Consider the following 12,338-nt stretch of genomic DNA (forward strand, 5'->3'; position numbering starts at 1 on the left):
CCCCGCATGGCTGGGCAGGGGGTGCCCACCCCTTGCTCTCCGAGCTGTTTAGAGCCCCCCAGGTGCCCGGGCAGGGCCGGGGGGTCTGTTTGTCTGTCTGTCTGTGTGTCTGGCTGCCCGGTGTGCTGGCACCGCACGCCTTGGCTGATCTCGGGGTGTTTTGATGCTCTCCCCCAGCGCTGTCTGATTTTACACCCGCCACCAGCTTTTGCTCCTCTTGGTTTTGGGGTCGAGGGGATGAGCTGTGCCCACTGGGGCTGTGAAGGCGCAGGGGGATGGTGCTCAGGGCCTCCTGCTTCCTGCGGGGTGAACATGGGCCAGGTCTCCCCGAGCCCTGAAGCATCACTTCTGGTCCCCGCTGAGGCAGAAGGAGGAACGTGCTGGTGGCTTCCACTGGTGGCTTCCACAAGCACGTGCCTTGCAAACCAACGCCCGTTGAGGTTTCGTGCCCCTGACTGGGCACACCACTAGCCACATGGGCCCTAGCCCAGTGCGGGGCTGTGCAGGGAGGGAGAGAGCACCGGGGGGCTGCTGAGGGCCACTGGGCTCCTGTCCCAGTGCCACCATCCTGCCCCAGCCCTGGGGAGAGAAAAGGGGCCTGGGCTCAAAGGGGGGACATGAGGGAGAGGGGTCGGAGAGAGAAAGTGCCACGGGGCACGGCCAGTGGGCAGAGCGGCAGGGAAGACGCAGGTGGGCATTTGGGATCACTTCAGGTGGATTCGTGTTTGCAGTAGGTTATTAACACGTATTGCATGGGATGAAGTCTCAGAAGGAAACGCGTCTGATGTTCCAGACAACAATGAGGGCTCGTCTACTGAGGAATTAATTCAGAATAGCTGCTGCGCTTTAAATCATACCTGAGATTAATCTGTGCTGACTTTCAAAGGGAAACAAGAAACTGGCGAGCATCTGTGTCCCTGCCCAGCATTGTTCTCTATCACCGCAGAGATCTCGTTACAATTGTCAGGGAGAAAATCCCAGTTCCTGGTACCAAAGAGTTAAAAAATAAATAAATAAAGACTTTAGTAACCAGAAAGTAGAAACCGTGTCTGGAATTGTTCGAAATAAGGCTTGCTTGAAAATAAATATAGAATTATTCACCATGGTAACTATTGCCCTATTGCGTTAGCACGTATCGATTTAACATTAATCCAAAGACTAATGCTGTGAAATATTTGGGCTCCTTAATGGACAACTGTTTAGTTAACAAATCTTTGGGGAGTTGTTGAATTTTTTGTTTTGTTTTTCTTTAGATCTCCCCAACCACTTTGGGTAGGAGATGATTTGACTCTTAGGGTTACTTATTTCTAATATGGATCTCTCTTCCCAATTACGTTTATGAATTTATCCTTAGCGTTGCACTACAGCAATTATGCAGGGTCATTCAAATCTTTAACTAACGCTCAAGTGCTGCCGTGAGGAATAAAAGCACAGACACCAACGTGACTGCACAGGCAAACGAGCGGCTGCTGGTGTGGCAAGCGGCGAGATGATGTTACAGCCCTGAGTACCCAGAGCAGAGCGAAGTGTCTTGGTCCGAGGACCTCAAATCTTGTGAAAGCTCCCCTGGGTCCCTCCCTTTCCACCCCGCAGAAGGAGGTGAGGTGCAGAGAGCTGCCCCGGCTCACCCTGGGAGCTGGAGAAGCAGGAAGCGCCGCTCTCGCGGTGCCCACGCGCTTCCTGGAGCCAGCAGCGGCGCCTCTAGGGAGAACATAAAAAGAAACTGAGAAAAGCTCAGCGGTGACAGGACGCAGGTGCCAAAACCGACAAAAGTTGGTGTCCAGAAGTGTCGCACCAGCCAGGTAGCGCTCGGTGCTTGGTACAGAAGAAGCTCGGAAAAATTGCAGCAGGTTGGAGGGTGGGTAGCGTCGGTCCAGGAACAGGATAAGTCAGTTAAAGTGAGCTGATGTACTCTAATTTTTACAAGCCCATCTGGGATGACTTTAATTATTTGTTCTTAAATCATGGTGGAAAAATGCTGATTGTTCTTACAGCCACGTGAGTCGTTCAGATGAAATGGGTTAGTGGTAAACAGCGCATTTTTAAACCAGCATCGACTTGCAAACAGTTATTTTTCTTTTCTCTTTATTTTTTTTTTTTTCAGGAGGGCTAGGACGATGTGTGGACTTGCATCGGCCTGCATCTGAAACTGGAGCCTCCCTCCACCAAAGCTCGGCAAACTTGTAAAAACTGCCCCCGAACCAGCAGGCTGATTCACGGCAAGGGCGGACACCTTGCAGCGGGCACTCGGCCCAGGGCTTCTCCTGCCCGCCTCCCCTGACCCCTCTGCTTGTGCCTGGGTGGCCGGGTGAAGCCCTGGGGGATGCAGAAGGCACCCGGGATGGAGAGAGGACACAAAATCCTGTAGTCAGGCCTTGGACATGACACTAACGAAGAATGTATTACTTATAGTTGCATTCGCGTCCTTATGATCATTTTAGGACGGGCCGCGTCTGTGTCTTAAAATGTCAGAAAATATCTGAAATGTTGGGGTTGGGTCTCTGATACTCAGTCGCCATTTGCTTTACAACGACACCACCGTGACTCCAGCTGAATAATAACAGCGTGGGGCAGCACATGGCGCTGTCTGTGGTGGGTGCACGGCCCGGGTGGCTGCGTGCGCCTCTCTCTGCCCTGGCTGGCCCTCCCGAGGCGGGCAGGCCCTCGGCCCGCTCCTCGCCTCCTCACACAGCATTTCTAGAAATTTGCCTGGCACGAGAGAAACTGCAATTTCAGTACCAAGTGGAAGGGACGAAGCCCAAAGGCAGGTGAGCGTCACTCCTCCCACGCCACGGATAAGGAAAGCGAAGCTGGGAGCGGGATATAAAAATAGGGTTGGAAGTGCTTCATTCCCGCTCCTCGCGTAGGTTTTTTTCCAGGTAATTTTTGGCAAGCCGCTTCTCCTGGATGTTCCCTGTGCCTGCCACGACTGACGGCAGTCACGGCCATGATTTCTTTCCCAGCACCTTGCCACAGCCTGGGGAGGGGCCGAGCGGGCCCCGAGCCCCCAGCACCCACCCGTGCTCCCCACGGGCTGAGGCTGCCGCCTGCGGAGTGAGCTCCAGGAGGGGCTTCCAGGGGGGCTTCCACATCACTCCCCGGGCTCCTGGGCTTCGGCAGCGCCTCCGAGCAGCGCCGGGGAGCCAAACCTCGAAGCTCGCTTCCACCCAAGAGGCGCGATCCTCCGCCGTGGCTCCTGCAGATTAGTAAGCGCTGGGAGTTACCATCTGGCGGGTGGCAAGGAGTAAAAGATTAAACAACCTGGCAATTCCTCGTTCCTCCTCTCTGGGCGTTTTCTCAGGACCAGACGGGGCCTCCGGAGGCTTTGTGAAGCGCAGGCGCTTGCTTAGCGTTGGTTTGTAAATAATCGTGGAGAAAGAAAGGCGATTTTTGGGGAGGGGAAGCAAAATCAAAGCTTCCCCATGAGCAAAGCGGTGCCAGACTTGGCACCATCCGTCCACCTCCGGCTTTGCACAGGGGTCGGGGTTTCCATGGGGCGCACTCGGCCCCCTCAGTGCAGTCCTGGGGGCTCCATCCCCGACCCTAAATCCCGGCTGGGGGGGCTCACGGGGAGAGGGCAGCCCAGGAAGGTGCTGGGGCTGTCTGCACCTCCCGGGAGCTGTGTTCACCCAGCAGCAGCTCCTTCGCCCCAGCGCTGCGAGGCTGCTTCCAGCGTTTGCGTTATAACCCCCCCGTTTCCTCAGGTTCATTTCCCCTAAAAAAAAAAAAAAAAAAGGAAAAAAAAAGAAAAAAAGGTTTGACTACACCTCGGCACACCGAGCCCTCGGGGGAGGGATGAAGTTTTTCCCTTTTACCTCGCTGGAAGCAGCCGGGCTCCATTCCCGGGCTGACCGAAAACCACCCAAAATCCGCGCGTTTTGGGGTCCGCGGGTGCAAACATCGCGGCGAGCCCCCCCCGCCCCTAAAACCCGCATTTTTTCCCCCAAATCCCCCGGTCGCCTCGTCGGGACCCTCCCACGGGGGGTCCCCCGGGGAGGCTGCGGCTCGGGGGGGGGGGGCTCGGGGCGAGCGGGGCCCTGGGGGGGGGGAGTTACGGGGAGAGGGGGGGGGCGGGGAGGGGGGGGGCGGCGCGAGGGGCAGCCCCCGTCTGGCGCTGACGTCACGGGGCCCGCCCGCGGCTGGCGGCGGCCGCGGGGCCGTGAATGAGCCGCGAGGGGGGGGGGGGGAAGAGGGAGGGAAGGAGGGAGGGAGGAGAGGGGCGGGCAGCGATCGCATCGAACCCCCCCCCCGGGGAGAAAAAAAAAAAAAATTAAAAAAAATAATTAATTAAGCGCAGAAGGAAAACGAGCGCTCGCCGGGCAGCCGCCCCCAGCGGCCCAGCGGCAGCCGAGCGGAGGGGGCTCGGCGGGGCCGTGCCGTGCCGGGCCGTGCCGCTGCGGGGGGGGGGGGCGCTGCGCCGCGCCGGGTTTTTTATTTCCAATTTTTGCTCGCAGCTGCATTGCCCTCCCCCCGGCTCCCCCCCCCACACCCCCCCCCGCGCCGAGGAGGAGCCCCGGCTTTATGTGGTGCTGCCCGGAGAGCGCTCGGCGGCCGGGAAGTTTCTTTGTGTCGCCGTCGCCTTCTTTTTTTTTTTTTTTTTTTTAATTTTTTATTTCTCCCCCCCCCCCCTTTTTCCTTCTCTCTTCTCTCTCTCTCTCTCTCTTTTTTTTTTTTTTCTTTTTTTTTTAAATGTATAACTTAATGGGTCTGAACAGCACGGCCGTAGCTCTTCAGCCCAATGTGTCCTGCACATGCAACTGCAAAAGGTCTTTGTTCCAGAGCATGGAGATCAGTAAGTGCCCGGCCGGCCGGGGGAGGCTGCAGGGGGGGCGAGGGTGCAAGGGGCGAGTGTGCGAGGGGTGAGGGTGCGAGGGGGGCAGCGTGCATTGAGTGTGCACGCGTGGGGGGGGGGGCTGCACGCGTGGGGTGTTCGCGCATGGGGGGTGCAGGGCTGTGGGTGCACGCGTGGGGGGGTGCCACGCGGGGCTGGTGCCGCTCGTGGGGGGGGGACACTCGTGGGAGGTGACCGGGGGAGGCGACACGCGTGGCCCCGGGGCCACCCTGGCCCCGCCGTTTCCCACCCCTCGGCTTCCCTCCTGGCCGCCCCCCGAGCCGCTCCCGTCTGTGCCGGGGGGCCCCGAGCCCCCTCCCGGGGAGCCCTGCCCGGTTGTCCCCCCCTCGGCCAGCCGGGCTGTGGGAGCTCCGGGGAGCAGCGAGGACAGCGCCTGCCCTCCGTGGCCACCGCCGCCCGGCTGCCGCTCGCCCTCGCCCCAGTGGCCAGGAAGGAGCCGGAGCTGGGGGGGAGCCGTGCGGGGCTGGGCAGCGGGGCTCAGCCGCCTTCTGGGCTGCCTCCAGCAGGGGAAGGCTTTGGGGGCGTCCCGGGCTGGGTGTGGGACATCAGGCTGTACCCCTCCAAGCACCTCGCTGCGTGCCCAGGGCCCTAAACCCGATGCAAACTGACCCCAAACGAGAGCCCGGGGTAGGGGCTCGCTTCCTACACCCCCAGCGTGGGGCTGGGGCAGGCTGGCTCCCGGTGGGTATAGGGGAAAGTCGGCTGAGCCGAGCCGTGCCAGCCCCTGGCAGCACAGACTTTGCCCCGTTACCTCCGGCGGGGTTGCGGAGCGCCGTGTTAGGGCCGGCATCCGTCCCTGGCTATTTGGGGTGCCTTTCGGCCGGTGCTGCCTGCCAGCACCTCGTCCCCTTGCAGCCCTGCTCCCTTCAGGTGGCCGCGGCCCGGGGAAGCTTCGCGGGCGCTCGCACACCACTACGGAAACGTGTTCCTGCCCAATCCTCGCACCAACCATCCCCTTTGTACCGGCTGCACATTTAATCTTGATTTAATCTCATTCGTGTTCAGACAAAACTAAGCTGGATTTGCCTGATTTTATTAACACTGCCGGGACTGAATAGACCATTATTCTTCCCTGACTCGAGCAGGCCGGGCTAGGCGTGCATACCAATGGCAGCGTGTAAATAATGAAGATACAGTGCTTTTCTCTGTCAGATACAGTTCTTGCCTCTGTCAGCCTCAGCCAGCACGAGCTGTGTCCCACGCAGTTACAGGAGCACAGCCTTGGCCCCGGGTCTGAGCGAGGCTCGTGGGTACGGTGAAAGTTGGGGATTGGAACGGGCAGCGCCTTTTGGAGGAAAACCTTCGCTCCCAGCCCGCTGGCGTGAGGGTTTGTTGGAAGCTCTCCGGCTTTTCCATTTTGTGCTCAGACCTTGCAGCGAGAGCATTTTGGTGTTGGTCTTCTTTTTCTCAGCGTGGGACCGGCCCGGTGGGAGGCTGGTGCCCGGGCTGGGTGCTGTGTGTGTGCCACCCTGGGGATGTGGGGGGCACCCCAGGACCCCACAGGGTGCCTCTTTTTGGAGCCGGACGGGCCCCAAGCCCCTGGAGCAGGCTGCTGTCAGCCGGCCTGTCCCTGTCACCTCCCGGAGCCCGGCAACCAGCTCCATCGCCGCTGCTCTTTCTCCCTTCATTTCAGATAGGTTTTGTCACTGCCGGTGCCTTGATGGGGCTGTGGGGGCGTTGTGGGGGCCGTGACCCCATCGCCCCCTCCGTCTGGCTTCGGTGGGGAGGGCAGAGCTGAACCTCCCTGGGAGAAAATCGTTTTACAGCGTTGCTCCCCTCAGATGCCTTGATTTGTATTTACCTTTTCAATAGGACTTTGAGGGAACCTCTGGGCAGCTACCACCAGATGCTCTCTCATTTCCCAGCCCAAAGTTACCACGCCGGCATGTTTCGGGAAAGTGGCAGAGCTGTAAACTCTCCTAATTTAACCCTCTAATTAGGTTAACCGTGCAACTGATCCCCAAAACTATTTCTTCGCAGGCTTTGCTCCGCGCGGCGGGCTGCGGTGCGGCGGCAGCAGCTGGACCCTGCGTGGCTCCCGGATTAGGATTAGGATTAAGCCAGGGGGGGTGTTTGAGAAGGGGGCCGGGGCCTGCCCTGGCTGCGCCGTGGTGCCGACGGTGCTGGGCAGCCAGACGTCTGCGGCAGTGGTCGCTAATCGCCTCGGCGGGGTGACGGAGGTCAGGGGTGAGCTGCGCGTCGGAAGAGTCCGTAAATAACTAATTATTTGGCGCGGCGGCGTGCCTGCCTCCCCGCCAGCTCCCTGCTCACCCGCAGCAGGCAGCACAGCCGGCTGGGTTTTCCAGCATCCCGCGGCTGCTGTCCCTCTCCATCCAGCCCCAGCGGTAGGGACCTGACCCGTGCCAGGGCTGCTTCGTGCCCCAGGGGGGTTTCAGAGGGGCTGAGGTGCCCGGACAGGGCTGGGACGGTGCGGGGAGCTGAGAGGTTCCTCAGAGGTCCTGCAGAGGTCTGGCTTCTGTGCTGGCCCTAGCCAAGGAGCTGGGGGGGAGCGAGGTGTTGGGGGGCCGAGCGAGCCGGCAGGGAGGTTTCTGTCCGAGGCTTTGAGGTTTTCACATTCTTCGGTTTAATAACAAACCAAATTTGCTGGCGGCTCGAGCAGGGATCGTGCTCCTTTCCACTTCGGGCTGCTTTTTTGGCAGATCTTTTCTCCCCTGACACCGCATCAGTGGCAGTTCCAGGCTCTTTCAGGACTGCATAATACACATTCACTTCTTTTTTCCTCCCCCCTTCGAGCTTTCCCCCAGGAGGAGCACCCACAGGGAAGCCAGGGCTGCCACCGGCCCCTTAGCCAGCTGCAGAGCGTTTTCACAAAGCGTGCTCGGGTTGTGGCTCTCGGTTTGACTTCAGCCAAACCCAGGAGAATCCCGTGTGTCCCTGGCTGCCTCCCCATCCACGCCAAGCACTGCCTCTCGCCCAGGGCAGCATCACTGGGTGCACCCCCGCAGCAGCACCATGCCCGGGGCGCGCTCCCACCGTCACCCCCGGCCGGGGCAGCGCCGGGGTCGTAAAGGCAGGGTTGGTTTTGTGCCCTCGAGCAGCGATGTAATCGGAGCGTTTTATAACCAGGGTTGAATGGCAGAATTAAAAGACGCAGAGGAGGAAATGGGAGGAAAAATAGTCTGCTTTTTTTTTTTTTTTCCTTTTTTTTTTTTTTTTTTCTTCTCCCCTGGGTGAACACCTGGATCGCGTTGCACGGCGCAGCACCGGCGAGGCGGGTCGCAGCCCCGCGACACCCGCGCTCAGAGGCGCCTGGAATCATGCATAATGCAGCACGGAAACACGAGCTGGCTAATGCCTCCTCTTCCCTCGGCATCAGGGTGTATTTGGGAGGGTGTCTGACACAGTAAGTCCTGTTAGGCTGTGTCTGAAGGAGGTGCATCTCCTCCGCCCCCTGAACGAGCCCCTGGCTTGCCTTCCTTTCACCCAGTGTTGTGCTTTCAGATCCTGCCTGTGAGAGCTCTGGCATTGAGGAGTGTGTGACATGCTGCACCCCTCCTGCTTTCCTTCAAGCCTAGAGCTCCCAAGGTGGGGTCTGACCCCCCCAAAGAAATTTTCAGGGTGCTGAATGAGCCTCACGAGTGCTGCTTGCTTTGCAGATGGAGAGAGGAATACCTACAAGCACACCTTCCCTCTGCTTATTTATTTCTGTTCGCTGTTCCTCACCAAATGTGCTAATATTTTAACTTTCTGGGGCTGAGAGTTGGCGGTTAGATAAATCCAGCTTTAGAATGAATTTGTAAACCTAAATTATAAATGGATAGACGTGAGGAGACCTTTCCAGGGGAAGTACCAAAATACACGGTGTCACTAATAGGCGGTAATTAGAGTCCAGCTTCTTTCCTGAGTAACTCGCCGTGCAGTCATGTCTGTTGGTCTTGTTTCAGGTAACAGCAACTGTCAGAATTTGGTAACTCTAATTAGCCAAGAAAGGTCATTTATTTGCAATGGCTTTTCATTTTCAAACCCGACTGCCGCCTTGCTTCCTGCAGGGAGATCCGTGCGTGGTGTGCAGTTTATCTAATCAGATCCTTCGGGTTCCCTGATAGCGTGCATCTCCTGGTGGCTGATTACATGCGAGGTAATAAAACCTGGCTGGGCAGCTCGCGGGGAGAGCCGTGCAAGGGCCACTTTGCCGCAATTAGCTAGAAACTTTGTTCACACCATGAGCATACTCCCAGACGTCCATAAAGCAAAGGACTCATTAGTGGTGCTGGGGATGTTTTTCGCGGTGCTCATCCCGTCTGCGGGGCGAAATTGCCGCCTGATTATTTTATAATTCTTTCGGGTGGCGGAAGGCAGGTGGCTCGGCGGGTCCTAGGTGAGGAGACACGGCGGGGATCGGCCCTGCGGAGGCACTGCTTGCTCTGCACCAGGATTTGGGGGCAGGATTCGCCTCCATGGGGCCAGGATGCGATCCTATCCTGCCTCTCTGCCCTTTGGAGCCAGTCCCATGGGCTGCTGCATCCCTGCTGCATCGCTGCGGGCTTGGCACTCCTCGGGGTGCAGGTCCACAGCACGGGCATTGTGCAGGAGAGCTGTGTGCCTCTGAGCGCTGAGTACCTGGAGAAGTGTTGGGGCAGGGTCTGTGTGTGTACGCAGGCACACACCCCTTGTGAAGTTAAGTGATTTAGCACTACAAGGAAATAGCTTAAAAAGAACTCGTTAAAGAAGTCATTGGTAACCAGAGAACGGAGTTTTTGGGTTTTGTTTTTTATTTTTTTGAAGCAGATGGATTTCAGTTGTAGAAGTTTATCGTCCAAATCAGAGGATTTGGGGACCTATTGAGAGTAAGGAGAGCTTTGATGCTTTGGCAAGGAATACAGCTTCCAAGGCAGCACTTTGATCTGCATTTTAAATGCTTCTTTGTAATGACAGTTTCACAATTTCTTTTCTCATTTTAAGTCAGTTCTGCAGAGGTATGTTGTGAGAGAAAATAGTAACAGCGCACATTATTCCTGTCTGCTTTGCAGCCAGCTGGAACTTGTAGTTCATCCCAGATCTTTTGGCTACTATGGTAAATTTATGATTACACCAAAAAAAGAAATTAGCAGAGATGTTAAATATTATCAAAGCTTTGCAAATCTTTTGAAATATCTCCAGTGTGAAACCTAAGCTTGCATTAGCATTTCTGCTGCAGCACGTTGTACAGCATTTAGCTGAGCTCCCACCTAACGTTGCAGGTTCCTGACTTAGCTTTTTTTTCCACCTGGAAGGAGAGGTTCCCGTTCAGCACATGCATCGTTTCGGTCTGCTGTTGCACCCGAAGACCCTGAATCAGAAGCCTTCTGAAGAGAGCCTGCTGCTGCCGTAGTGGTGCTGGTGGGAACCTTTGTCTTCCCCTTCTATCTGCTGCACATCCTCAGATAAACTCTGTGTGGAGGGAGGAGGTTGTCATCGCCTACATATTCTTATACAAGAGAGCTCGTTGCCTTACTTTATGTAGTAGGGATGGAGTAGGAGAGGGGTAAGAATTGAGAACGTTTATTAAGGTTTGTGTTTAAATCTCACGTAGCATCTTTCCTTCTTGTAGCCAGTTTGGGTTGGGTTTACCTCTCTTGGGCAGTGAGCGGCCTTAAGGACGAAGGACAAGCAGGCAAGTTTTCCCAAATTGATGCAGAGCTGTGTAGTCACTCTTTTTGTCCTGCTTTTGGCCTGTCCTGAGCACTGACTCCAAGGTGTACGTGGCTGGGAGCTCTGCCCTGCACCAAGCTCAGCCGGTGTGTAGGAAGGCTGCCTGCTTCATCTGCAAGCTCGATGACCCTGTGAAGTTGGGTCTTAGGTAAGTGCAAAGGGTAGCAGCACTGCAAGGTCTTACCAAACAGCATCGTGTTTAGCTTGCGTCCTTTTCCAAAATGCGGTGACTTTGTTCTGTTGGGTGCCATCCCTGTTACTGCATCCCTCGCTGCTGCGTGGTGCTGGTGAGGCGGCTGCCAGGCGGCGTGGCTGTGGGCCTTGCCGATGCAGCTGTAGCACAGATGCACTGGTGCATGTTGTGGGGGTCAGGACGGCACCGAGTCTCCCATCACCTTTCCATTTTTTACCTTAACACTTCCTTTTGAGCGTGTAAAGGAAGATAACATTGCTCAGGTTATAGCTGATACAGGACCCCCAATTTTCCCAAGTAATCAGACTTCTGATTCCCAGCTGATGCAAGACTAGGTTTACGCTCCGTGCAGAGCAGGGCATGGTTAGTCTATTTGTGGTATGTGGCAGTGTTGTCAGCGGCTGTGGCATTACATAAAGATATCTTGCACATCTCCTGAAACTTGCCTCACAAGTTGTCAGTGTTGGTGGATGTCCACGGCCCTTTCAAGTGGCTCACACATTCGTGCTCAGCGCATTCAGTCTCGCACATATCCTTAATAAAACGCCTCTGACTGCCTGATCTTTCCCTTGCAGCGTATATTCGGGATCGTACACCCAGAAATGCGAGTGCTTTTGCACGTGTCAGTTCTGAGATCCGTTCACCAGGCCCTGCTCTTGCAGGCTGTGACGAGGAGCCATGCGCGCGGCGTTTTGCTGGCACGAGGCGCGCGCTGCAGCAGGTGCAGCAGCATTGCCCATTTCCCACGTCTGTGAGCCTGGCCCAGGCAGCCCAGCAAAGCACAATTCAGCCTTGGAGAAGGAGAGCCGGTTAACCCCCTGGCCTGGAACATACTGACAGTGAAAAGAGGCGCTTGCAGAGAAATCGATGCAACTTTTAAAGAATCACATGCAGGACGTGGTTTGGGGATTTTTTTTCTGCTCTCTTCATCCTGCCCAATATGTTAAGTAGCTGGTTTGTTACTCTAACCCCCTACAAATGATTGTCAGTAATAATTCTGTAAAACTATGAATCAACTCTGCATGACTTTGTGCAAATAGACTGAGTAATTTCTTTGTTCTTTTCTTCTTACTTTGTAATTGGAGTCTGTAAAAGCCCAAAGGTTTGGTCTTGTGGAAAGCATGATTCATTTATTGGTGTCTGTGCCGACTAGTTATCTTTCAGTAATTCCAGAGTGCTGCTACAAGCCAAGAGTGATTCATACATGGCTAAGTGCACAAACAAATGGGGTCATGGCCATCTGCAGAAACTTTTCTAATCTATTTATGGTATCGGAGAAAGAAGTGGGTGTATTAAGGATGATGGAATAGGTGTCAATTACATTAGTGAATATAACCAGTTAAGTAACACTAACCATTACTCAAAAAACACATCTGTTCCTTGCTAAAGATCACTACAGGAGGTTCTGTTTAAATGCTAGCGTAGGTCTGGTACAAGAAAGGGATTGAGTGTCTAGCATGTTTCCTAAGGAACTCACCATCTGAACGGCTTTGGTAGTCTCCTCTGCCTTCCTTGAGATGCAGACGATAACGTGCACTGTGGTGTTTGTAGTAGCAAAGTCCTGGCCTTTGCTGTTGCAGACCTCAGCCATTATATCCTTTACATGCAGAATTTGGCTTAATCCATAATTAACGTGTGGCT

The 12,338-nt window shown here is 55.7% G+C and overlaps 1 protein-coding gene and 2 long non-coding RNA genes across 6 annotated transcripts in view; 2 read left to right on the top strand and 1 right to left on the bottom strand.

Annotated features, from left to right (window-relative positions):
- Positions 1–2,414, top strand: part of LOC311445962 — a 50,013-nt gene extending 47,599 nt beyond the window's left edge. The window contains exons 1-2 of one of the 2 annotated variants that reach the window (XR_014698689.1): positions 84–1,802; positions 2,105–2,414. This is a non-coding gene — a long non-coding RNA (uncharacterized lncRNA). Of the gene's footprint in view, positions 1–83; positions 1,803–2,104 lie in introns of those variants that run through there. The other variant, XR_014698688.1, reaches the window with a different exon arrangement.
- Positions 2,415–2,704: 290 nt separating this feature from the next.
- LOC311445963 lies at positions 2,705–4,005 on the bottom strand. Its single transcript, XR_014698690.1, has 2 exons — positions 3,816–4,005; positions 2,705–3,715 (listed from the first exon to the last, which is right to left on the bottom strand). It is a non-coding gene; the product is annotated as an uncharacterized lncRNA (long non-coding RNA).
- A 299-nt stretch (positions 4,006–4,304) lies between these two features.
- Positions 4,305–12,338, top strand: part of PMEPA1 (prostate transmembrane protein, androgen induced 1) — a 43,228-nt gene continuing 35,194 nt past the window's right edge. The window contains exons 1-2 of one of the 3 annotated variants that reach the window (XM_084537799.1): positions 4,671–4,792; positions 10,087–10,192. Coding sequence is in view for 2 of the 3 variants with exons in the window: in XM_084537798.1 (XP_084393924.1) it covers positions 4,690–4,792 (103 nt within the window). In the remaining variant the exon portion in view is untranslated. Of the gene's footprint in view, positions 4,793–10,086; positions 10,193–12,338 lie in introns of all 3 variants that reach the window. The other 2 variants (XM_084537798.1, XM_084537797.1) reach the window with 2 other exon arrangements.

The sequence above is a fragment of the Aythya ferina genome, assembly GCF_964211825.1.
Source record: "Aythya ferina genome assembly, chromosome: 16".
NCBI lineage: Eukaryota > Metazoa > Chordata > Aves > Anseriformes > Anatidae > Aythya > Aythya ferina.